The sequence below is a fragment of the Drosophila persimilis genome, unplaced genomic scaffold (assembly GCF_003286085.1).
Source record: "Drosophila persimilis strain 14011-0111.01,24,50 unplaced genomic scaffold, DperRS2 tig00000000-arrow-pilon, whole genome shotgun sequence".
Taxonomy (NCBI): Eukaryota; Metazoa; Arthropoda; class Insecta; order Diptera; family Drosophilidae; genus Drosophila; species Drosophila persimilis.
The window spans coordinates 6,147,800-6,164,369 of NW_020825288.1; the positions used below are offsets into that span (position 1 = coordinate 6,147,800).

Below are 16,570 nucleotides of genomic sequence, written 5' to 3' on the forward strand. Positions count from 1 at the left end.
AGGTAAACAAAGTGAATCGAGCAAAATAAATGTAAAAGCTGTTGTACAAAATGTCTAAAATTAGTGAAATTGACAAAACTCGGAAGTAAAAGAGAGTGCGCAATGTATTAAATGCTGATCATTTGACAAAGCGATGAGCGACTCCGATGAAGGTGAGATATCTGCTCTGAGTCAGAATTGCAGAAATAAACGTTTACGACAACCCGACTTATATATAATATATGCCCATACATGTATGTATGATGTGTGGGGAGTGTGTGGTGATATTTAAAAAGCCATTACCCGCATGAAATCACAGCCCAGCCAGTAAATTTCCCCTGCAAAAATGTTATTGGTTTTTCAACAACACGGAACAGTGTGACCCCCTCCACCTCTGATGCTGGGAACGATGCGCGCCAAGCTGGTAATTTGAAAATGCTTCTCCACACACCCAACCCCGCCACCAACCAATGGGAGAGCAACTGGTGCGCTTCAACCATTGGGCCATTTGACACCCAAACATCCAAAGCATAAAACCCAATGCCCGCGCAAACAAATCAATGACGGGACTGTCGGTCCTTGACCACCCGCAACAGTTGTTTTTACTCGTCTTGCGCACTGGCTTCGGGCTTTGGATCAACGACCACGGAACGACGGCGTGGCCTGGCCCCAGACGTATTAATGACAGAGTCCAATCGATTTTTCTATAGCGGGCGGCCTCATTTAAGTTTCAATCAGCGAGCTGTGTGGATCGAGTGTTCTCAATGCCCAGACGTTGCTATTAATTTTTGTGGCTAGTCTGTCGGGCGGTGTGCTGGGAATGATTGCATAATGTCCTGGAAATTTGTGGAGGAGCCGAAGCCTGGCACCGAAACAGCTTTAGAGGCGTGCGATTATTTCGTCGATGAGGTCACATACGGCTCGGGAGGCCCAGGAGGGCCCAGACTTGGTAGAGGGGTGTTGGCCTCATAATCCATATGTTTATTCTAAATACATATTTTGTTTCTTTGGTAGATGCCCGGGAGGAAGTGCGCCAGATCAAGCATGGAGAGCTCAGGGCGGCTGTTAGCGAGGGGGATGAGCGCACGGTTCGTGTCCTTCTGTCGGCGCTGGGAACCGAGAGGCAGATTATAGTCAATATGGCACCATCCGGCGCCAACACGTTGCTGTTCACGTGAGTAGAATAGGTGTGGTATCCCCAACGGCTTCGTCACTTCTAACCACACTTTCAATTTTAGAGCCTGCCAGTCTGGCTATGAGAGTATCACGCAACGGCTACTGGACGCCGGAGCTGATGGACGATCCCATGCGGTAACAAAGTACTCCCCGCTGTATGCAGCCGTCCACAGTGGCCATATGGGCATCGCCAGGCTGATGCTTGACCGCTTTCCAGAGCTGATCCAACAGCCGACAGTGGAGCGCTGGCTGCCCCTGCATGCGGCGTGCATCAACGGCCACATTAAGCTGCTGGAGCTGCTGATAGGCTATAAATATCCCGACTACCTCTATCAGACATATCGCGACGAGGAGGGCCAGTGGGAGTGGCGGCTGCCATTCGATGCCAATGCCCATGATGTCACGGGGCAGACGAGTCTCTACATAGCCAGCATTTTGGGCAACAAGCAGCTCGTAGGAGTCCTGCTAAAATGGCAGCTTCACTGCAGAAGGACGCTGGGCGATTCTGCAAGTTCGGTGAGCACTCCCATAACGCCGACTAGGAAGCGAATTTCCTTTGGCATCCAAGCCATCATGTCGAAGCTGCATATATCCGGCGAATCGGAGGCCTTGGAGGAGCAGCCCCCAGCCGAGTCTACAGAATCGCAGCGTTGTCCGATCAACGTAAATTTGCTTTGCGGTGCCGCGAGAGAAACAGCCCTACTGGCGGCTGTCCGTGGCGGCCATTTGGATGTGGTGCAGTCGCTGTTGCAGCATGGCGCCAATCCGAACATTGTGGCCAAGCCCGTGGAGGATCAGAATGATCCCAAGTGCAGCGAGGAGATCTACGGACTGAGTAATGTCCCGATTGCCGAGGCCTGCAAGCAGCGTTCCCTGGCCATGCTGGATCTGCTGTTAAAGCACGGCGCCCGCGACGACAACGGTTCAGCCATCAGCATGGCCCTAGCCGGTGGCGACGAGGCGATTTTGAGTCGCCTGCTGGCACGCCGCGTCCACCCAGACTCAGACTACAAGATCAATAAGAAGGGGCTACCCACACCGGTGGAGGTTAATGTGTTTCTGCCCTCCACGAGCAACATATCCTACAGCGCCATGTTCCCCAATGTGCCCACCATTATCGATTGGCACAGCTTAAGCTCAAACGTTCAGCTGACTGTCGTGCGTATTCCGTGGCTCGTCAGCGGCGTACTGCTGCTGAATCCCAAGCTGCAGACGCATCCGAGGCTTACTGAGGTCTCACTGACGGCCATCACTCGGATCGACTTTTCGCATAATCTGCTTACGACCATTCCCCAGGAGCTGCTGCATCTGGTTAGCCTCAAGTACGTGTTAAATGAAGCACTTTGCACACTCCCAAATGTAATACTCTCCTTTGCAGGTATCTAAATGTGGCTCAGAACAAGATCACGGAGCTGCCTCCGCCCATGGGCAAGACCTACAGCTGTCCCGTGCTGGACGAGCTCTTCCTGCAGGACAATCAGCTGACGAGTCTGCCAGCTGCCATTTTCCATCTGCCTGCCTTGACCATTCTGGACATCTCGAATAACAAGTTGCAGGAGCTGCCATTCGATCTGTGGCGCGCACCAAAGCTGCGCGAACTGAATGTGGCCTTCAATCTGCTCAAGGATCTGCCGGTGCCGCCCATGCAGACAAGCAGCTCGGTCTGGAGCCTGGACAAGCTGCAGCTGCAGTCTTATGATGAACCCTCCTCGAATAAGCCGCGCAACCTGACCCATCAGGAGCTAACACATCGGAATATTTGGTCCGGCTCGCTGGAAATCGCCGACAATGACATGAAATGGCACCAGGACCCAGAACTGGGCGATGGCAAGGCTCCTGGCGCAGGAGCTTCTCAGTTGAGCAGTCTGAATATAGCTAACAATCTGTTCAACAGCATACCCGCTGCACTGCCCTGCTTGGCTGTGAATCTGACCCGTTTGAATATGTCCTACAACAGTCTGCGTTCTATGGGTCACGTGACCAGCTATCCTGCCACGCTGAAGCAGCTGGATTTGAGTCACAATGAGATCTCCTGCTGGCCTAGCCTGCCTCGCATAACCGAATCGGATCCGCATTTGCTGTGCTATAGCTACGTCCAGGTGCCGGAGGGTCAGGAGGAGCCTACCTATAAGTCATCAGCGTCGAAGGGCAACGCCTCCTCCTTCCGCGCTTCGGTGCTGAAGAGCGTCTGCCGCCACAGGCGCCACTTACGCTTGGAAGCGTTGCGCACTCTCATCCTGGCGGACAATTTGCTCACCCGGATTCAGCTGTCGACTGACGATGCCACAACCCTTTTCAATGAGAGCGAGGACGCAGACTGGAGTGTGGTGGGTGTGAGCAAGTCGAAGGTAATCTTTCCAAATCTCTCCATGTTGGACATGACCAACAACTGCCTTAAGGAGATCCCACCATCGCTGCACGAGCTCAGCAGCCTCTCGGTGTTGAATATAAGCGGAAACGTGAATATCACGGAGCTTCCACCCCATCTCGGATTGCTCTCGAGGCTGTGGAATCTCAACACGCGCGGATGCCTGCTTCAGGAGCCATTGCGGTCCATGATCGAAAGCAAGAAGCACAAGACAATGGACATTGTGGGCTACCTGAAGTCCATCTACGAAGATGCCCAGCCCTATGCGCGGATGAAGCTCATGGTGGTAGGTGTGGCCGGGATAGGCAAGAGTACGCTGCTGGACTTACTGCGTCAGGGAGTGGGCCCCGGGTCCAGCTCCAGCTCCAGCTCACATCGGTCCCGAGCCAATGAGAACCACTGGGCCAAGAGGATGGGACATGCGCGTAGCTCGTCCCGCTCTCAGCGGCATTCTTCTACCTCAAACTCAAACATATCCACAGTGGGCGTGGACATTGGCACCTGGATATGCGAGAAGCGAAAGCGATCTCCCGGCTCCCACGGCCCAGTGGTCTTTCGCACATGGGACTTCGGTGGTCAGAAGGAGTACTATGCCACCCATCAGTACTTCTTGTCGAAGCGCAGCCTCTATCTGGTTTTGTGGCGCATCAGTGACGGCCACAAGGGTCTGGCCGAGCTTCTTCAGTGGCTGGCGAATATACAGGCACGAGCTCCCAACTCCCCCGTCATCATTGTGGGCACCCATTTTGATGCAGTGGGCGAATCCATCTCCGCCCAGCAAGCGGAGCACCTGCAGCAGCTGATTCGGGAGAAGTTTATAGCGATACCAGACGCAGAAAAGATCGGCCTGCCGCGTGTGATTGACTCCATTGAGATAAGCTGTCGGTGAGTTCGATCCATACATCGCCGAGAAGCATTGAAATGCAAAAATGTTTTCTTCCAGCACCCTGCACAACATTCATCTACTCGCCAACATTATCTACGACACTTCTATGCAACTGCGCTCGCCCGGCTCCAAGGAGCCCATGCTGCTTCAGAAAATCCCCGCAAGCTATATTGCCCTCGAGGACATTGTCCATGTGATTGCCTGCAATTTGCGGGCGGCAGGTCGCGATCCTGTGTTGGATGCTGAGCAGTACCGTCGCCTGATTACAGAGCAGATGCGTCTGCACAACTATAAAAGCTTTCGGGATGCCGCCGAATTGCAGCAGGCCACCACCTGGTGCCATGAGAATGGAGTGTTGCTTCACTACGACGATGCCACCCTCAGAGATTACTATTTCCTCGATCCACAGTGGCTGTGCGATATGCTGGCCCATGTGGTTACGGTACGAGAGATAAACCCCTTTGCGCCCACGGGCGTTATGAAGTTGGATGATCTCCAGCTGCTGTTCCGCAGCGTCCAGGTTCAAGGAAACGGCAATCGCAGGTGAGTCGCCTTCTACTAGCAGCTCTTCTTAGATTATTTTAGACTTGTTTCCCGTCTCTCTGTCCTCCAGTTATATTGTCAGTTTGTTGAACAAGTTCGAAGTGGCCCTGACCTGGGACTCGCGTACTCTACTGATTCCCTCCCTGCTGCCACTGCAAGAGGGGGCCACGCCCAATACTGGCACTACGGTGAAGTTGTCGCAGCGCTCACGTGGCCGCAATTTGGGTTGCTCCGTCTCGCAGGAGGTGAATCTCAACACTCTGATCTACGAGCAGCGCTCGCCGCGCACTTCCCCATCTTCATCCTCATCAGCCACTCAGGGGCTGCGGCGTATTCTTCTCATGACGTATTTCCCATCGGGCTTCTGGTCGCGCCTGATCACACGGATACTGGCCGATGAGCAGATCGTTGAAGCGATCCGAAACGTCTATGTGGCTGCCCAAGACGTAAGCTAAAACATTATTGATTCTTTTTTCATTCTTAGACTCTTGTTCTCCCACAGAAGTGCGTGGAGTTTGATTTACGGCTCTCACTGGAGCAGGACACACAATGGAATCTGTGGCAGACTGGACTAGCGCTTTATTATGGACCCATCATGATCTTTAGGATCTGGGAGGTGCCCTTCCAGAGCAACGAGCGGACGCAGCCTTTCCGCACGGCAGGCAACCGATTCAAGCTCAAACTAGATGGCATTTGGAGCGATGTCAGCTTAAGCTCTTCGAGCATTTTGGAGGTTTACTTCCCTCTCCATCATGTGAACATCTATCAAGAACTGGACGACGGAGAACGTCAATTGCTGGCCGAGCTTCAGCCGCACATGTCGCAGGTGGCCAAGCTGTTGGCTTTGACTGTGGATCACATCGATTTGTTGCTGGAGGATTGGTATCCGTCGTTGGGCACGCGGTTTGTGCACACTTCTGAGGGTCGCTTCCTGATCACTCGCATGGTATTGTGTCCACGCTGCCTCCGAAAGCTGCAGCTGCAGCACAGCACTGAGCCCGGAGACCGAGAGATGCCTGCCATGGGATGCAATAGACCCAGTCGAAGTAGCAGACGTGGCGGTGGGGCCTACTTCCTGCACGGCGTTGGCGATCCAGGAGATGATGGTGCTCTGAATGTGTTCTCCGCTTATCTAAATGCGACAGCCCGGAGGGAGCGACGGTCCGAAGATTCCCTGGGCGCAGGGTCTGATGCGGATTCAGGTGTGGGCCCCGATTCTGCCGGCTCCTCCCGCAACACATCCGTGGACGGACACCCGGGTTACCATTTGCCGGATAATTCCAACGTGTGCTACGCCTGGATGATCGAAGAGTGCATTCTATCCGTGTATAATCAGAGTAAGCTTAGCTGTCCTGTGCATCTGGAGCAGTCCATGTCGCAACTTGCACCTGATGTAATCTTTGCCGATATACCCGACAAACACACCATCGCCACGGAGTGCATCATTAAGGGCGCGCTCCTGGGTCGAGGCGCCTTTGGTTTTGTGTTCAAGGCCAGCTGCAAGATGAGAGGCGCGCGATCTTTCAAGCCTGTTGCCATGAAAATGCTTCAGCCAGTGCCGCCAGGCTCCCGGGCCAAAGAGGTGAGTCATTGCATTTATGGAGAGCGTATTTACGGGGATTCAATGTAATCTTGTTACTTTGTTTGCAGAGCGCTCTCATGGCCTACAAGGTGGCTTTGGGAAAGTGGGATCGGGATCCATTGCAGCACTCCTGCAAGGCGTATTGTACAGCCCGCCAAGAGCTCGCCGTCCTTCTCACCCTTAAACATCCCAATATCGTTCCCTTGGTGGGGATTTGCATTAAACCTTTGGCTCTGGTGCTGGAGCTGGCACCGCTGGGCGGCCTGGATGCTCTGCTTCGGCAGTACCGCCGCAGTGGAGCTCACATGGGCCCGCATACATTCCAGACTCTAGTCTTGCAGGCCGCCCGGGCCATCGAGTATCTGCATCGTAGAAGAATCATCTACCGCGATCTAAAGTCGGAGAATGTGCTTGTCTGGGAGCTGCCGCAGCCACACACCGAGGACAGTCCCCGAAACCATGTGCACATTAAGATTGCCGACTATGGCATTAGCCGGCAGACAGCCCCAAGCGGAGCCAAGGGCTTTGGCGGCACCGAGGGATTCATGGCACCCGAGATAATACGATACAACGGAGAAGAAGAGTACACAGAGAAGGTGAGTCATGCGGCTCTGCCTGTATGAAGAAGTACTCATATTTGGCACTTGGCTGTATATTCCAGGTCGATTGCTTCTCCTTTGGCATGTTCATCTACGAGAACATTAGCTTGCGGCAACCATTCGAGGGACACGAGTCCATTAAGGAGTGTATCTTGGAGGGCAGTCGTCCGGCTCTCACCCAAAGGGAGACTCAGTTTCCCACCTGCTGCCTGGATCTCATGGTTCTCTGTTGGCACGAGCAGCCCCGTCGTCGTCCCACGGCCAGTCAGATTGTGTCAATACTTAGTGCTCCAGAGTGCATCCATTTGCTGGATGTGGTGGCGCTGCCGCACAGCGAAAAGATTGTCTGCGGTGTCTTCCAGTCGACGATTGGCATGGGTGATGAAGAACGCTCCGGCCTGGAGCTGTGGCTTCCCGCTTACGGATCCCGCATCGACATACTCGATTGCACGCCTTCCGGCTGCCTGGTGCAGTGCAACAGCATCAGTTGTGCCCCACAGCCGCAGGTTGGTCCTCCCAAGACCCCTGAGAATGGCGCCCAATCCCGTTCCCGCTCTGCGCAGCGCCTACCTAAGATGAACATGCTCTGCTGCTGCCTGGTGGGCGAGGCCATCTGGATGGGGGATGTTTCCGGCAACCTGCACGCTTATAGCACCTCCACCTACGCTCATTTGTTCTCCTACATGCTTGATCCGGCCATCAAGTCGGCTGTGATAAGCCTTGTCTACATGGAGAAGATTGCCCGCGTGGCCGTGGGCCTGCACAATGGTCGAGTGTTCCTGGTGGATGCCACAATGATGCCCACCAACTGCGCCTTTGCCGAGGGCTCCTTTGTGCTTACAGAGATCTGTTCTGGCTTTGTATTGCACGCTGCCTGCTCAGTTTTTCTCGATGGGTGAGTAGATCAATCATTCGACATTGAACCATTTTATATTGTGCATTTCTTTCAGGGTCTATGAACTTTGGTGCGGGGAAATAGCCGGGAAGATAAATGTATTCCCCCTGAGCGAGTCGGGAGTTAGTGGGCATCAGGCTCTTTGCCACAGCGAGGAGCCCAATCTAATTGAGGATGTCAAGGTGGCCCGCTTGTGCAGCAATGAGAGCCATGTCTTCAGTTGCCTTTATCCAGGATGCATGGTTTACCAGTGGGGCGCTACGTCGAAGCGTATCGAGAACAAGTTGGACTGCTCCAAGCTGCTGCCGTGCTCCGAGTCGCTGCAGAGCATCGCCATCGATGAGCATGTGAGTCTCATCAAGTGCCAGATTTCGGCTCTGGCGGCCCACAACACAGAACTGTACATAGGCACCACTTGGGGTTGCCTGATAGTGGCCGAGCTACAGACCCTGCGTCCGATAAGTGTTTTCCGACCCTATGAAAATGAGGTAAGTATCTAAAATATACCACCCTTTGACATCTTTGACTTGACCAGTTGCATCTGCCTGTTTTTTAGATAAAAGCCATCATAACGCTTTCAAATGACAAGGTGCCGTTGATCGCCACCATTGGGCGAAGGTATCGCTCTCTGATCTCCCGCTACGTGGACTCGGCTGAGTCGTCTAATGCGTGCTCTGCAGTTAGCACACCCACTCATGGTGCTGCCAAATCCTTGCCGCCAGTTGATGTTGATAATCACATCCATTGTCTGCTGTGGCGCGCCAAGCACTGGACCTAGACTCGATCTCATCGACGACTTCGGCGTATTGTTAAAGTATTCCTAATCAACTTACACACGTACACATTATTGTTGAGCAAGCAAGTAGACATCGGGGGCATTCGCTGGGCTCTGGCTAGGATAGGGATCTTCCAGTTACATAAATTATCTGCTTCTTTTGCTTCCAGTGACTATCCCCAGTGTCAGCTACACACAAGCATTCCATTTTTCATAATAAAATTTAATAAATCTACGAATAGAATCTCATGCAATTAACTGTCCGTCGTGTGCGAGTCTTGGGCCACGGATGCCGCCGACATGGAAGACTGACGGCTGCGGGAATAGATGGACGCGGAGCTCTTGAGAACCCTCACATAGTTGTTGAAGTCGACGACGAACTGGAACTCCTCCTTTAGGGCTTCACGCAGCGGTACCTGTCAGAGGAATGGATACAAATTTAAGGATCGCTCAGGCGGGAGAGAGTGGATAACGTACGCGATAGTGGTGTGCCTTCTTCATCACAAACAACACCCAGCTGATGATTCCGTACAGCAAGGCGCAGCAGCTACCCACGAGGAGAACGAAGAACACGCCCTCCAGATTGTTCATGTCCAAGGGCGTGGCATCGGGTGCATCTTCTTTGGTTGCGCAAATGCCTGTGCCGACCTCATTCCACCACTTGTTCTTCATTTTCTCCAGCACGCCCTGCTCCTGCAGCTCCAGGAGAGCGTTGTTGAACTTGTCCCGATGTCCCCAATCTAGAAGATGATTTGCAACGTTGCTACATGTGGACTCTAAATGTGAGTGAATATCTTACTCTTCCGCATGGCTATGCCATAACCCTTCTCGTCCAGAGCGTCGCCGATCTTCTTCAGATTGCATTCACGCTTCGTGTTGTACTCAATCGATGTAGACTCCATCAGAAAGGCATAGTGGGTGCTGGTCTTTACTCGTCTCACGCCTTCTTGGTTGTCCTCTGTTAGGTGCTCGGGATGCTCGGTCATGAATTTGTTCATCTTCTTGTATCGTTCGTCCTCGGATGTCTAAAAATAATAATATTTAATATAATAGTGCATAGGCAACCGAATATCATGCTATTACCAAAAAAAAGTTCCTCGTGGAGCCCGTACGTTTCGCTCCGTAGACAACACCATCTTTGTTGTCAGCCAGGTCGTCAACGCTGTTGATCAAACTTTGCGGCTTTTCAATTGTCAAGAAGGCAGCTAAGTTGGCGGTATATGACGAAACAACAATTAGGGTAAAGAACAGCCAGAAAGTGGCCACCGTTCGAGTGGACAGGGCTCTGCAAGGATGAGAATGGCTTAAATATTAGTCTTTTATTAGTTGTTGAACATACATACTTTGGTCCGATTTCCGAACCCTGTTGGAGCAGAGCACCCGTCGTAAACCAAATGGAATTGCCAATTGTAAACTGATTCTCCAGCTCTTCAGGCTCTTCAATGCATGGATATGGATTGTCCCATTCGCTGGGCGATAGGCGACCCAATATGAAGAAGCTCAAAGCTACGGCCAAAAAGGAAAACCCTAGGAACCACCACACCTCTTCAGAGAACGGGTCCATGAACGTAAAGAGCTCAGGAGTAGCCTTCTGTGGTTTCAAGTAGAGAATGGCTATACCTGAAAGAATGTTATATAACAATGAGAATAAAAACTGATCGGACAGGTTGAACATACCCAGATTCATAAAAGGTATCGTAAAATCAATGGCCTCTTCTCGCTCCGAGGTAATGGTCAAGTCCGTTATGGCCAAGTCTGCCCGCTTATATCAAATGAATCATGAATGCAAATTTATCATTAGAAATGGGATGCTCTGGACTTACCCCCATCATAATCTCCCTCAACATCCCCGTAGATTCGTTGGAGGTCTTGTTATACGATCCATAATCATTGCCACCGTTCACGAAGGTAAAGTTGAAGCCCAGTTTGTCGGCTAGCTCCTTGATCAGGTCCACTCCGTAGCCCTCGTACTGACTGTTTCCCTCTAGCTGCTTGAAAGTCTCCACCAGCTGCGCATAGGGCTTGTTCTGATGGATCATTTTTACATTTGTATTATTGATATAGAAATTATTTAGACTATATATGTCTTACCGGCACCGAAAGCAAGACAACAAATGTTTTGTTGGCCAAAGAGTTGTCAATGTTGTCGAATTGGGCTGTGGTGGCCGCTAGGCGTTGGGCTCTGTATTGGCGCTGCTCGTCCCAAGTTCCTACTTTGACAATACCCGAGGGCTGGAGCTCAATCACATCCAGGTGATATCCTTTGCGGACATTTCCCTCAAAAAAGATGGGTCCGGTGAGCAGGCGATCCGTGAGACGCAGCTGATGTAAGACGAATAAAGTGGAAATGCGAGTATATATGTGAAATATGTTCTACTCACTGTTCGCATATAGTTCTTGAAGGAGGATCCATCATCCCGGACACTCTCTGTGCGCTGGGAGCAGTTCTGGGAGACTGGCTTGAATGGCAGATTCTTCAGGGTCTCTGCGAATAGCTGAACGGCATCATAGGTGAGAGCCATTTCCACGGTAATGGGACAGGAGCCTTTGAAAATATTGAAATTTAGTTAAGGGTACTATACAGAGGACTCTATTCAATGGTTCACTACCATTTCGAAACTCATCCTGGTCACTTGGATAGCCCAATTTCATAAGCAGCTCCTTGACGGCCATTTTCTCCGGGGAAAACAGGCGCAGCCCTGTTATGTTGGCCTCACTGTACTTGTACTCCTCCAGGTCGAACGAGTGAAAGTCGAGGTTGCCAATTATGTACTTGTAGTCCTCATTGATGATGCCCACCTGTTGCGCCTGATTCAGGAACTCTGGCATTGTCTCACTGGAGCCCACGACCACAATACGATTATCAACCGACTTTCGCACTCGCCGCAGGACCTGCTTGTAGTTGCCATTCAAGTGCATGTCGTAGCGCAGGACCGTGACCACGGGTCCGTTCATCCCAAACATCGTGGTTAGTTCATTCAGAATGTTTAGGTAATCGGCTGGAAGCGGCATGCAATTTATACATATAATGGAAATTATAGTTTCGATTGAAACATACCCGATTCGTAGAGGAATATGAATCGAGTCCAGTTGAACTCTGTGATGAGACTGTAGAGGGCCTTGGCGAGGTCAGCCGGATGTGGATGGAGATTGAAGCCCTCCGCGTACTCGCTCATATAGGAGTATATGTGGGGAATGTCCATGGCATCGCATATGGACATCAGATGGACGGCTGTGTGCCGCGAAGAGGGTCCAAAAACACCCGCAATGCCCGTCTTAGAATGCAAAGATAATGAATTAATTACGAGTACTATTGTAAGGACAGGATCTAGTGAGCTACCTCCATCATCCTGCACAGTCTACCGTAGCTCTGATAGGCATCACCGTAGTTAACCTCCGCCTTAAGGGACGTCAGCGTTGTGCCCACCTCCTGGTTGGCCACTTCGATGGCATGATCGAAAACAATATTCATTTGGTCCGTGTTCTGGTCGGTGAGCAGACCTGAAAATCATAATGAGAAATTCCCTCTATCGCTCTTGCCGGTTTGTTTATAAACAAATCTTGACCTCATCGAGCAGCGGTCTATCCCATTCCGCTCGGAGACCCAAACAAACAAATAAATCTGAATACTAAAATACGATTTTATGAGCTTTCGGCGTTGATGGAACGAACAGCTTGTTAAAAATAAATCGCCCATTGCAAATGGTTTGTTTTGGGCAGAATGAAAAAAAAAAACACTCGAGCGACACACATTTCTCTGTCGGTTTTTTTCGATTTTCAAAATATCTTACCAATGGGGACACTTCCCATGTTTTGGAAGCTGTCGTAGTTGCTGCCATAGCCCTCGTACTGAGTGCTGTGAAGCGGAACTCGCGACAAAATTATGACGAACGAAATGAAAATATGTTTGCTAAACATTTTAATAGCTATACATATAAATTCAAATGTATATGTACATTATAATCCAGACAAAAATATAGAAATATGCTTTCACTCGGAACACCGCACACTTGAAGAGAAGAGCCACAACTGACGGATTCTTCCAAAATCCAATTTGGAAATCTTTTTGAGTGAAAGTTTCCCAAAGCTTTTGGGAAAAGTTGAGAGCAACCGCACATAACTCAATTATCAATCAGCCTCCTCGGGCGGCATATTCTCCTCGGAATCCGTTTTGAGGGACTCTATGGAGTGAGAGGAGTTTCGGCTGCGGGAGTAAACCGATTGTGCGCTCTTCAGGGCCCGCTCGTTCTCCGAGAACCGGATGACGATTTTAAACTCCTCAACCAGAGCATCACAGAAGGGCACCTGAAAGGAAAAATCTGTCAGGCACAATCTTTTGATTGTGAAAGGTGATGGAGATGTTTTACCTCATAGCTTTTGGCCTTCTTGAAAATGCACCAACAAAAGATGGAAAAGATGATGGAGATGATGGTACCAACAGCCAGGACAGCGTAGATACCACTAAGGTTGTCCACACCCAACTCTGAAGGACCATCGGAGCTGCTTTTGGCCTAGAATATGGACTGTTATGATAGAACTAATTGCTGTAATAATAACTTACACTGCAAACTCCGGCTCCGATCTCGTTCCACCATTTGTTCTTGAGCCTGGCCAGCACACCTTGCTCCTGCAGCTCCAGTAGAGCATTGTTGAACTTATCGCGATATGGCCAATCTGGAAAGGTATCGTATCCAATGGGTTGCAGTATTTTCAGGGCTTGGTATTGAGCACCTACTTTTCACCATGGCTATGCCGTAACCCTTTTCATCCAGTGCATCCCCCACTTTGGTGAGATTACACTCTCGCACTGTATTGAACTCAATAGAGGTGGACTCCATGAGGAAGGCGTACTTGTTGCCGGACTTCACCTTCTCCACGCCATCCTGATTGTTGTCCAGCAACATAGACGGGTTGTTGGTCATGTATTCGTTCATTTTCATATAAATGGGATCTTCAGAGGTCTGAAAGAATCTATGTAAATTAATGTCATTCCTTTCAGAATGTGCGACGTCCTACTAGGAAGAAATTCCGGGTGGATCCTGTACGCTTTGCTCCATACTGAACACCCTCCTTGTTGTCGGCCAGATCTTCAACGCTATTGATGGGACTGGTGGGATTTTCGATGGTCAGGAAGGCAGCCAAGTTGGCAGTGTACGAAGACACCATGATCAGGGTGAAAAACCACCAAATGGCCGCAATGGTACGTGTACTTAGGGATCTAAGGGTAACGAAAGATTGTTAAAAAAAGTTTGTGCTTCAGTTTAAATCGCAATACTTGGGGGCGATCTCGGAGCCCTGCTGCAACAGGGCTCCCGTGGTGAACCACAGAGAGTTGTTGATGGTGAACTGATTCTCCAGCTCTTCTGGCTCTTCGATGCAGGGAAATGGGTTGTCCCATTCCGTGGGGGATAGTCGACCCAGAATAAAGAAGCATAGCGAAACACCTACATATGCAATCCCCAGATAGAGCCACACTTCTTCGGAGAACGGGTCCATGAAGGAAAAGAGAGCCGGCGGAGCCTTCTGTGGCTTCACATATAAAATGGCTATGCCTAGAGCAGATTAGGATTATCAGACATTATCGGTGTGCAATATATGACTAATATGGGCCTACCCAGGTTCATAAAAGGTATGGAAAAGTCAATGACTTCTTCTCGTTCCGATGTTATGGTCAGATCGGTAATGGCCAAATCAGCTCGCTGTCATAAGCCAGATAATCAAAATGAGATTCATGAATAAGTATTTTGTTCCAGCTCACCCCTTCGACGATTTCCTTGAGCATTCCGGTAGTGGTGTTGGTGGTCTTGTTAAAGGAGCCATAGTCAATGCCGCCATCTAGGAAGGTAAAGTTGAAGCCGAGCTTATCGGCCAGTTCCTTGATGAGATCCACCCCATAGCCCTGATACTGATTATTGCCAATGAGCGTGTCAATACTATCCACTAGACTGGCATATGGCTTGGTCTGTAATCAATATGTTCATTAGAAATTATAGATCTTAAATATCCAATGTAGTTCTTACTCACCGCTACAGATATGAGAACTTTGAATGTCTTGTTGACCAGCGAACCATCATCGATGTCATTGAAGTTGATCACTTGCGCGGGCCGCTTGAACTCAAACTCCTGGCCCTCCTCCCAAGTGCCGACCTTGACCAGGCCACTTGTCTGCAGCTCAATGACATCGAAAGTGAAACCCTTTCTCACATTACCCTCAAAAAAGATGCGACCTGTGATGGTTTTCTCCTTGATCTCCAACTGCAAGGAAGTGAAAGTTTAATAAGGTTATTGGCCGTCGATAATCTGTTGTGCGAACCGATCTCATGTAGTTCCTGAATGTGGATCCATCTGGTTGGACATTGTCATGACGCTCGGAACAGTTTAGGATCTGAGGTTGGTAGGGAAGGTGTTTGGTGGTCTCGGCAATCACACGCACCGCATCATAGGTCAGCGCCATGGCCATGGTGATGGTTGATGCCCCTACAATTTAATGATGAAGCCACTATAGAGCAAGCACCTTTTCTGAAGACATTCTTACCATTATCTGCAGGTTCGCTTTCGCCTAGCTCTTGATGCAGTCTCTCCACCAGGTCTCGGACCTCCTCCTGATCGGGTGAGAACATTCGTATGCCCGTTATATTCGCTTCACTGTACTTGTACTCCTCCAGCTCGAAGGTGTGCAGGTCCAGGTTGCCGATTACGTACGTGTAGTCCTCATTCATGATGCCTACTTGCTGGGCCTGCCTTAGGAGCTCGGCCACGCCCTCTCGGGAGCCCACAACCACAATGCGACTATCCTCTGATTTTCGTATGCGTCGCAGGACCGACTTGTAGTTTCCGTTCAGATTGAGATCGTAGCGCATGACCTTAATCACGGGCCCCTTGATGCCGTACAGTGTCATAAGATGGTCCAGAATGGCCAAGTATTCGGCTGGGATTGGAATTAGATCTCATTAGATCGCTCAAACGGTTTTTTGAAGTGGAATACTTACGGGACTCGTAGCAGAATATGAATCGCGACCAGTCAAACTGCTTGATGATGCCGTAGAGAGCGTTTGCAATGTCCTCCTGATGCGGATGCAGGTTGAAGCCATCCGCCTGGGCATTCCCCGAGAGATGCGGATACACAAAGGGTATGTCCTTGGAGTCGCAGGCATTCAGCAGATGCGAGGCAGTGTGCTTGGCCGCCGGCCCGAAGACGGCACCCACTCCACTCTATTCCAATGTCGTTTATGCTTATTGAATTTTAGATTACAAGACAAGTCCCTGCTCACCTGCATCATGTTGCAGAGTTGGGCAAAGGCCTGGACCGAGTTCCCATAGGACACCTGCTCCGTTTGGCCCACCAGCGGGACGCTCAGCTCGTTGTTCGCCACGGAGATGGCGTGCTCAAAGGTCTGCCGGATTCTGTCCGTTTCGTCGTCTGTGATAAGGCCTGCATGCTTTGTTTGAGTGAAAGTTTTGGAGGGAGAGCCAAATGAGTGGACTACTCACCGAGGCGTATGGCCTGTCCGCTGGCTGCACCATAGGAGCTGCCTCCATAAATCTGTCCCTGCACCCGATTGAGGCCAAGAATTGCCAGTAAAATCAACCAGAACTCCATTTTAATCAGTAATGGAAACAATATGTGACAATTTTTCCTTGCAGCATGCCGCTTTCTCGGCTATTTCTGATTGGTATATATAAATATATATATATATTTTTGGAACACCCACAAGCGAACGTTTTCTGAAATGTTCTTAAGTTGTCGAGCGCACGTTCACAACTGAA

At 50.4% G+C, this 16,570-nt stretch overlaps 3 protein-coding genes across 8 annotated transcripts; 1 reads left to right on the forward strand and 2 right to left on the reverse strand.

The window, feature by feature from the left end:
• The first annotated feature begins 87 nt into the window (after window positions 1–87).
• Window positions 88–9,047, forward strand: LOC6598692 (leucine-rich repeat serine/threonine-protein kinase 1). Of its 6 annotated transcripts, none has more exons than XM_026995266.1 (11): window positions 88–152; window positions 994–1,153; window positions 1,218–2,477; window positions 2,534–4,408; window positions 4,467–4,952; window positions 5,023–5,398; window positions 5,455–6,534; window positions 6,603–7,130; window positions 7,196–8,028; window positions 8,084–8,516; window positions 8,585–9,047. In XM_026995266.1, the coding sequence occupies exons 1-11, from the start codon at window positions 134–136 to the stop codon at window positions 8,804–8,806; spliced, it is 7,272 nt and encodes a 2,423-aa protein (XP_026851067.1). In that variant the 5' UTR covers window positions 88–133; the 3' UTR covers window positions 8,807–9,047. The 6 variants fall into 6 exon arrangements, with proteins under 6 accessions (XP_026851067.1, XP_026851068.1, XP_026851069.1 ...); XM_026995267.1 differs by having other exon boundaries at window positions 134–152; window positions 5,458–6,534; window positions 8,585–8,806; XM_026995265.1 differs by lacking the exon at window positions 88–152 and adding an exon at window positions 752–928 and having other exon boundaries at window positions 5,458–6,534; window positions 8,585–8,806.
• Window positions 9,048–9,156: 109 nt separating this feature from the next.
• LOC6598693 (glutamate receptor ionotropic, kainate 2) lies at window positions 9,157–12,669 on the reverse strand. The gene is made up of 12 exons (XM_026995273.1): window positions 12,595–12,669; window positions 12,144–12,304; window positions 11,862–12,078; window positions 11,413–11,802; window positions 11,185–11,348; window positions 10,895–11,125; window positions 10,627–10,830; window positions 10,481–10,565; window positions 10,147–10,423; window positions 9,887–10,088; window positions 9,603–9,828; window positions 9,157–9,543 (listed from the first exon to the last, which is right to left on the reverse strand). The coding sequence occupies exons 1-12, from the start codon at window positions 12,611–12,613 to the stop codon at window positions 9,254–9,256; spliced, it is 2,466 nt and encodes an 821-aa protein (XP_026851074.1). The 5' UTR covers window positions 12,614–12,669; the 3' UTR covers window positions 9,157–9,253.
• Window positions 12,670–12,761: 92 nt separating this feature from the next.
• On the reverse strand, window positions 12,762–16,455 carry LOC6598694 (glutamate receptor ionotropic, kainate 2). The gene is made up of 14 exons (XM_002023912.2): window positions 16,295–16,455; window positions 16,075–16,235; window positions 15,793–16,015; window positions 15,339–15,731; window positions 15,117–15,280; window positions 14,828–15,058; window positions 14,562–14,765; window positions 14,418–14,502; window positions 14,079–14,355; window positions 13,820–14,021; window positions 13,539–13,764; window positions 13,365–13,477; window positions 13,171–13,314; window positions 12,762–13,108 (listed from the first exon to the last, which is right to left on the reverse strand). Exons 1-14 carry the CDS (start codon window positions 16,401–16,403, stop codon window positions 12,932–12,934), a joined length of 2,709 nt encoding a protein of 902 aa, XP_002023948.1. The 5' UTR covers window positions 16,404–16,455; the 3' UTR covers window positions 12,762–12,931.
• Window positions 16,456–16,570: the final 115 nt, after the last annotated feature.

What these genes read in the sequence shown, in the direction of transcription:
- LOC6598692 (XM_026995264.1), top strand. Translation starts at nt 811, where the DNA reads ATGTCCTGGAAATTTGTGGAGGAGCCGAAGCCTGGCACCGAAACAGCT. An exon ending in TCCATTGAGATAAGCTGTCG is followed by an intron (nt 4,409 to 4,466) that starts GTGAGTTCGATC and finishes GTTTTCTTCCAG; the next exon opens with CACCCTGCACAACATTCATC. An exon ending in CAAGGAAACGGCAATCGCAG is followed by an intron (nt 4,953 to 5,022) that starts GTGAGTCGCCTT and finishes TCTGTCCTCCAG; the next exon opens with TTATATTGTCAGTTTGTTGA.
- LOC6598693 (XM_026995273.1), bottom strand. An exon ending in GACTGTGCAGGATGATGGAG is followed by an intron (nt 12,079 to 12,143) that starts GTAGCTCACTAG and finishes TTGCATTCTAAG; the next exon opens with ACGGGCATTGCGGGTGTTTT. An exon ending in TGGCATAGCCATGCGGAAGA is followed by an intron (nt 9,544 to 9,602) that starts GTAAGATATTCA and finishes ATCATCTTCTAG; the next exon opens with ATTGGGGACATCGGGACAAG.
- LOC6598694 (XM_002023912.2), bottom strand. Translation starts at nt 16,403, where the DNA reads ATGGAGTTCTGGTTGATTTTACTGGCAATTCTTGGCCTCAATCGGGTG. An exon ending in TCAGGAACTACATGAGATCG is followed by an intron (nt 15,059 to 15,116) that starts GTTCGCACAACA and finishes ACTTCCTTGCAG; the next exon opens with TTGGAGATCAAGGAGAAAAC. An exon ending in TCAAGGAAATCGTCGAAGGG is followed by an intron (nt 14,503 to 14,561) that starts GTGAGCTGGAAC and finishes GGCTTATGACAG; the next exon opens with CGAGCTGATTTGGCCATTAC.